This window comes from Macadamia integrifolia, chromosome 6, assembly GCF_013358625.1.
Source record: "Macadamia integrifolia cultivar HAES 741 chromosome 6, SCU_Mint_v3, whole genome shotgun sequence".
In the NCBI taxonomy this organism is placed as follows: domain Eukaryota; kingdom Viridiplantae; phylum Streptophyta; class Magnoliopsida; order Proteales; family Proteaceae; genus Macadamia; species Macadamia integrifolia.
In genome coordinates this window covers 37763133-37770025 of record NC_056562.1, presented here as the reverse complement: position 1 = coordinate 37770025, position 6893 = coordinate 37763133, and the positions used below count along the sequence as shown (strand labels likewise).

The 6893-nt window shown below is 36.6% G+C and overlaps 1 protein-coding gene across 1 annotated transcript; it reads right to left on the bottom strand.

The window, feature by feature from the left end:
* Positions 1 to 5: 5 nt before the first annotated feature.
* Positions 6 to 1879, bottom strand: LOC122080750 (GDSL esterase/lipase At4g10955-like). The gene is made up of 2 exons (XM_042647580.1): positions 1437 to 1879; positions 6 to 1315 (listed from the first exon to the last, which is right to left on the bottom strand). Exons 1-2 carry the CDS (start codon positions 1496 to 1498, stop codon positions 307 to 309), a joined length of 1071 nt encoding a protein of 356 aa, XP_042503514.1. The 5' UTR covers positions 1499 to 1879; the 3' UTR covers positions 6 to 306.
* Positions 1880 to 6893: the final 5014 nt, after the last annotated feature.

The following is a 6893-nucleotide window of genomic DNA, read 5'->3' as shown; positions in this document are numbered from 1 at the left end:
TTTAGGCAACCCAAACGAAATGAAATCAAACCAAACCCACTTGGAAAGTGGTGCACTGGATCATGTTTTGAACATTTACATTTTCAGATCAGAGTGACCGACTCCCCTACCAGGAACATCAAAAGAATGACACGCCCAGATGGGTTCCTCTCCTGTGCATGTGCAGGTAATCTCCCCCACCCCATCTTAAAAACATCCATGGGGTCGGGGTGTGATCGTTATGAGATGGGTTGGGATGGTTAGCCGCACCACAGGGGAGGAGATCCGAATTCTGACAAGCCTCCTCTTCGCTCTTCCAAGTCACCCTTATTGGTATTGGTATAGCTTACTCGGCAAATTTTTGTATGGATCCCACCACTGCTCAATCCCATGAACTCGTTTCAAAAATGAGCAGGGAGATTTCCTCCCTTCCTTAGAACCTGTTGATGAGCTCCCGTTAGTAACGAGATATGCAGACGGAAGGAGGCGCAAATTTTCTGAATCTTTCCGGCAGAAATATAGACTACTTTTGGAGTTCATGGTTGCCAGTTTTGCAATCTTCTTCAATCCTATCTCCTCCATCTTTTCCCTTTTCTCATAATAACCAGCAAACCCTTTGCAAAAGGGATCTTCCAGATTCACAAACAAGGACGGTCGCCATGCAGACAATTGAGCAAACGATTCCTTTGATGCTGATCTCTGGCCATGATTCTTCATGGTAACAGCGAGTATGGCCGTAAGGCAACTGTCTGCCGCTCGGAACATATCTTTCATTTTCTGATTCTGGATCATCTCAATTGGAGCAGATATATACGGTGGATTAAAGAGGAAAGCTTGGAGAAAAATACCTAGGTTGCTGGCCATGGTCTTGCCAGCGAGCAGTGCGATGGAGGCGCCCAAAGAATGACCAGCTAACCAAATCTTCAAATTACTTCCACCTAAATCGACCACGTTCACCACAGCTTCCATTGCAATCTCAAAGCGTGAGTATCGATTTAGTTTATTTAGGATGACAACGGAATCCAATTTGAGGTCCCGCTTGTAGGAATCTGGCTTTAGGAGTGTGCCTCGGAAGGCAATCACGTATTTTGGAGCCTTCTCCATTGATTTGTGACCACAGTAAGGAGGGGGAACTCTGTATTCAAAAATGGCACCAAAGATGGATTGATCATCATTATCAATGAGCTGACGAATTAACTCAAAACCGAAGAACTCCCACCATGGTGGAGCAAGAGATGCAGCTGACCCATTACGATTCTTCGGGCGGTCCCGCTCTTGAACATAGACACTATTTACCAAACAGGCAGAAACACATCTATGATGACGTTCATTAGACCTGCAAACACCAGAGAAAAAAAAAAAAAAGAGAGATAATTAAAGTACTCATCTTTCACTTCCAGATACATAAAAAATAAGAAACAATTGATGAAGGGAAGGAGAAGATGATGATGATGTACCAATCAACAGCTGTGAGTTGATTAGCTCCTGAACTCCCGAAATTGTCCTTCTCGGGGGACATTACTCTCTGTATGTATACTGATCTCGTTCTCTTCCTGATGTCTCCACAGATCTGCAAGTAATTACCACAGAAAACCAAAAACAATGATCAATAATGGATTAAGAAAAGGCATTACACCGTCTCTGTATGCTTAGCAGCTGTTATTGCATATTCTTGTCTTCCCCGTTACTTGCAAGTCACAGATGAAGAACTAAGCCCGGAGTAGATCTCCGGGAAAGGCTCTCCAAAGATCAAGGCAGAACTGGTGATGAGAAGGGAAAAACATACTCAGAATTCAAGATTACTTATCTTTTTTCCTCGCTTAGGTCCTCCTCTTATTGTGCCTTCTCCCTTTCTTCATTGGTTCGAAGGTCCTTTTCCTGGACGAGTTATAATTAACCTCATCTAGTTTCACGCGAGAAAAATGGGATACATCTACGAGACTCCATCAATTCTGATTTAAATCAACGAGAACGACCCGATTTTTTTTTTTTATCAACCAAAACAACAAAAGAGATAATATTATTTATCATAATTACATTCCAAGTTTGTTCTGAATATTGAATATTGATTTCCCACCAGATAAGCCAACATCTTTAGCTTTTAACGTACTAAACCTAATATGACTTTTATACCTGTCCAACTCATAAGTTTGTACAATTAGAGTTTTAGGCCATGAGGATAGAGGATTTATCAAATTCATTGTTGAAAATCTTCAATTCATGATAATTTCTTCGTCACTCCATACAGTGTCTTTCAACCACGGGCTCAATTTGTCTTTTCAGGGTTTCATGTTCAGATTGATTGATTGATTAATTAGTTAGAATTCTAATCATAATAATTAGAATATTTTTTCCACGGGCTCAATTTCAAATCTTTTTTCACAAAATTTTGTAAAAGGGATGGAATTTTTCATTTTATGATTTGATGGGGAGGGGGGGAGTGATCATTAATTTCACCCATCTTGTGTCTGGCTTTAATGGTTAAATGATTGCAAGTTGCTGGGAATATACATGGTAAATTGAAACCAATCCAAAGCGAACTTCATTGGGAAGATATTGAAATCTCTGCTTGGCATTGGTTGAAGGGTTATTGTATTAGGTTTGTCCTTATTTTCTTCACTCAATAGATTGAAAAATCTAATGCCTCGAATATACCTTAAACAAATTTATTCTTAGAAATCTTGGGGGTTTTGTATCTTTGGGTTATTGTCCCAATTTTGATTGGCATCTTTGTCTCGTAATGATCTTTTTATTTTTCTCTCCCAATTGCGTTTAGTATATTTATTTATTCACAAAAAATATATATATACGAAAACATTTAAAAGTAATCAACACCGGTTCTATGCTTTCCATGCAGGAGGAAGATCCAATTTTTATATAATAAGATAAAATCTATTGATTAATTCAGCTTGGTGTTCAATAGTTTTGAGTTTGGGAAAATTATCCCTCGTTTGATTCTCAAAATTACTTAATAAGGAGAGTTGGAGGAGGATGATTTTTTTTTTTTTTTTTTTTGTTTCTACTTACTTAGAGCTGATAATTCTAGCTGGCAATAGAGATATACCATCTAAGAACTTGACTAAGGTGAATTTCTTGTGGCTTAGTAAAAATACCGAATCACTTGTGACTTGGGACAAACTCAAATATATTGCAGTCATTTTTTATACAAGGCCAGTGTCAACATAACTATGGACCTGATTTTGTCATTTTTTGACTTGAGTTGGGTGACTTGTTTGAATAAAAACAATGTTTTCACCTTTAGGGAAAAACTTAAGATCTCTCAACTTTGTGTGAAAGATTATGATATGTTCACGGAAGAAGCGTATCTTGTTGGGTGGAAAAGATAAGGATGGGAGAGACAATTGGTAGTAATAAAAGAAAATAGGAAAATATTAGAGATAAAATAGGAAGGTTGGCCTTATTGACAAAGCCATGGGTCCCAACGATTTAGAGGAGCCGTGCCTCTTCTCAAATAGTGAAAATATAGGAACTGCAATTGATTATCTTCTTCTCCATTTTTCATTCCTTTGTAAACTTAATTTATAGACATAAAATTAGTTACAACTTACAAAGAGTTATCCATATACCATGATACCTACTATCCTCGTATTACTCCATAATATATATATATATATATATAACTCTATTACTTTACTACTCCACTAACTACTAGATAACTATTGTAATTAACTACATAATAACTACCCATTAACCACACACGAATTACATTAATAACCCTTCCAAACTTGGTACGTAACAGATTATACTGTAGTTAATAAATATGTATTTTATATGCAATTCATACATGTATCCTATCATATGATTGTATTTTATTGGCATTGACATTATCATATATATATATATATATATAATACATATTACTCAATTAACAAGTGTTTTCTATTTAACAAAAAAAGGGTTTTAAAAAATTCTTCTCACCAATTGCAATTATTTTCTACTTCTCTAGGTTCGCATACAGAGATTTGGAGCTTGCTTTTCTCCATTCAATATTTGCGAAATTTACTCTTCTTTTCTCAATAATAGGACAAGAAGAGACTTTGCATAAGATGGAGAGAAAACTTTTACTTTTCTCTCCACAAACGACAAGAGGAGAATAAATTGCACTACGAAATTGCAGAGAGGGAGAGGACTTCTTTTTTCTATCAAAAAACAAATGCATAAATTAGATTGAGAAGACTTCTTCTTTCTATCAAAAAAAAAAAAATGCATAAATTAGATTAAATAATGTGGAGAGAGAGTAGGAAAGGACTACTTCTTTCTAAAAAAAAAAAGAAGCATAGATTAGATTTAAATAATATGGAGAGAGACTTTTCTTTGTCGTTGGCTTGTGAATTTCTCTCTTACCCAAAAAAAAGAATAAGACCTGTGAATTTCTTATTTTATGAGAGGAATCCTTCCAAGGAAAACACATATCATAAAATGGCAAATCATGGCCGTGGTAACTTTACACTATTTTATTACATATTTCAAATGCTTTTAATCTGGTTACTATACTTAAAAAATCCACCCAACCCATAGCACATCATGCTTAGTATCAATCATCAGAGAGCTCAAAATGTAAATATACACAGAACTGCGTATACCACTGCATACCCAACTTTTGTACTTAATTTTTTTTTTCTTCTCATTCAAAATATTAAATAAAATTAAATCCTGACTGATTTACCAAAATTTCGTTTTCATGTGATATTCCCTTAAACTAACACAACTTTACACATAAAGCAAACGCGATTGATGAGGAGAAGGACTCAAGGGGAAAGCTATTAGGTAAAAATAAAGGTTTTTTTTTTTTTTTTTTTCATGACGGGAAAAGGCTGGGTATGTCGCTAGTATACCTAGATCCCCTATGCCCTTCCCATCCAAACCCTCCCATTAGTTGAACTACTAGCTCCAGGAAAGCCACTAATATACCTAACCTCCTCGCTAATATGACCATGGCAGTTTTCACTAAACCTAACATATGATTTGCCACTACTTTGCGTCAATGTACTGAATAGTTTTGGTTCAGAACAGCAAAAAACCCCTAAACCTTAATTTTCCGTACCACATTGGTCCGAGATGAAATGGCCCAACCCCACTGATCTGATATCGACAATGATCGTATTCTCTTGGAAGCTTGGCCACCCAATTCAGCAAAGATGGGTTGTGTTCTATTTTGTTCTCAAGAATGTTTATGAGTGTGTGGTGTGGTGCTTGCAAATGGGCTAGGGTGGATTGTAGAAGGCAAGGTTCAAGGGTAAAACAATCAAGAAAGTTTCGCGTTGAGAGAGAAACACTATTGGGTAGTTTTGTAGACCCAAATAGTATGTGGATAGTTTTGATAATAAGAAACCCAATAATGTGGAGGTTGGATGAGGTCCTCGTAACTAGCCTGATCTCCATGTGAAATCCATTTATTGTCTCTCCTTAATGGATAGGTCAATTGATGAAATGGATTCCACTTGGACACTTGGCAGCGTACAAAAATGGTTCTCCTTCACCAACTCTTTTCGAACAAATCCAAACTGAAACTGATGGACACCCTTAGAGGATCATGTTTTAGACACATCTATTCTCACATAAAAACTAAATCCAAATCAACTGATTGGCACCTCTACTAGAAACCAACAAGAGGTGAGGAGAATGACAAACTAAGATGGGTTCTTCTCCCTTGCAGGTAACTACCCCACCCCACACCATCTCAAACTATCCATGGTGTGGTGGTTACCCACACGGGAGGAGATCCGAATGATTGTATTCATTAGGGCAGTAATGAACTGACACAACAAGTAATAAATTAAATTTGTTGAGGAGATAATCAAAACATATTTTATCTGAAAGTTGGATCAAATTAAGGAAATGTTTCAAAATAAAAAATAAGGAATTGAATTTATCTGTGCTGATTCTGATCCAAATCCACTTGGAATCGTTCAAAATTGATGGTAATCGGTGGAAATCGACTGAATGATCTGTATTAAACTTGTTGAGGAGATGATCAAAACATATTTCATCTGAAAGATGGATCAAATTAAGGAAATGTTTCAAAATAAAAAATAGGGAATTGAATTTACCTGTGCTGATTCTGATCTAAATCCACTTGGAATCGTTCAAAATTGATGGTAATCGGTGGAAATCGACTGAATGATCTGTTTTACTCTGGATTGATTAATTCACCAGATTCAATTTTTTAAACCATGGTGAAGGGTGTTACGTACCTAACACTTCTTCTTCTTCTTCTTCTTAAGAGTTGTTGCGAAGATGGAGTGTTAAGTAGTTAATAGAAATTGGTAAGTTAGTAGAAGTTAGAGATAAGTATGGAAGCGGAAGTAGTGGAGCATAGATGAAGTATATGGTGTGGGAATATGTGAAACAAAGTTTGTAACCACTTGTTTATCCTATTTAATAGGAACTAATATGAAATAGACAGAAAATGAAAAATTATCTTAAATTATCTCTCTAGATTTATCTTAAGAAGAGGCGGCTACCTCCTAATTAACCAGATGTCCGGCTTCGTCCGTAAAGCCAAGAAACAGGCACCTCCTAATCAGCCAAATCCCCTATTTTATTTTTCATAATTTATCTCTATCTCCTGCTTTCTCTCCCCCTCTCTACCGTGTCCCTATCAAAGGCTCTCCCTTTTTTTTCAACCAATTGATCTCCTATCCTCCTTGAAACAAAAGAGATAGAGAAAACAAGAAAACAATTCCAAGTAATCACTCTGAATGAAGAAGGGGTGCGAAGTGTGGACTATTCCACGTCTAGGAAATGCCTAGAGGCAAGGTTATAGGGCTGGCCAGTGTTATTTCGTGACATGTTTTAGAGGAATGATATTTGAATTTTGTGACAATTACACTTGCGCCCCAAGCTATTGAAAAAATCCTCTCCAAAACCTTTTGGACATGCATCCCTAGGTG

Coding starts and splice junctions, on each gene's coding strand:
- LOC122080750 (XM_042647580.1), bottom strand. CDS start 1,498: ATGTCCCCCGAGAAGGACAATTTCGGGAGTTCAGGAGCTAATCAACTC. Junction 1,316..1,436: donor CAACTCACAGCTGTTGATTG/GTACATCATCAT, acceptor TGGTGTTTGCAG/GTCTAATGAACGTCATCATA.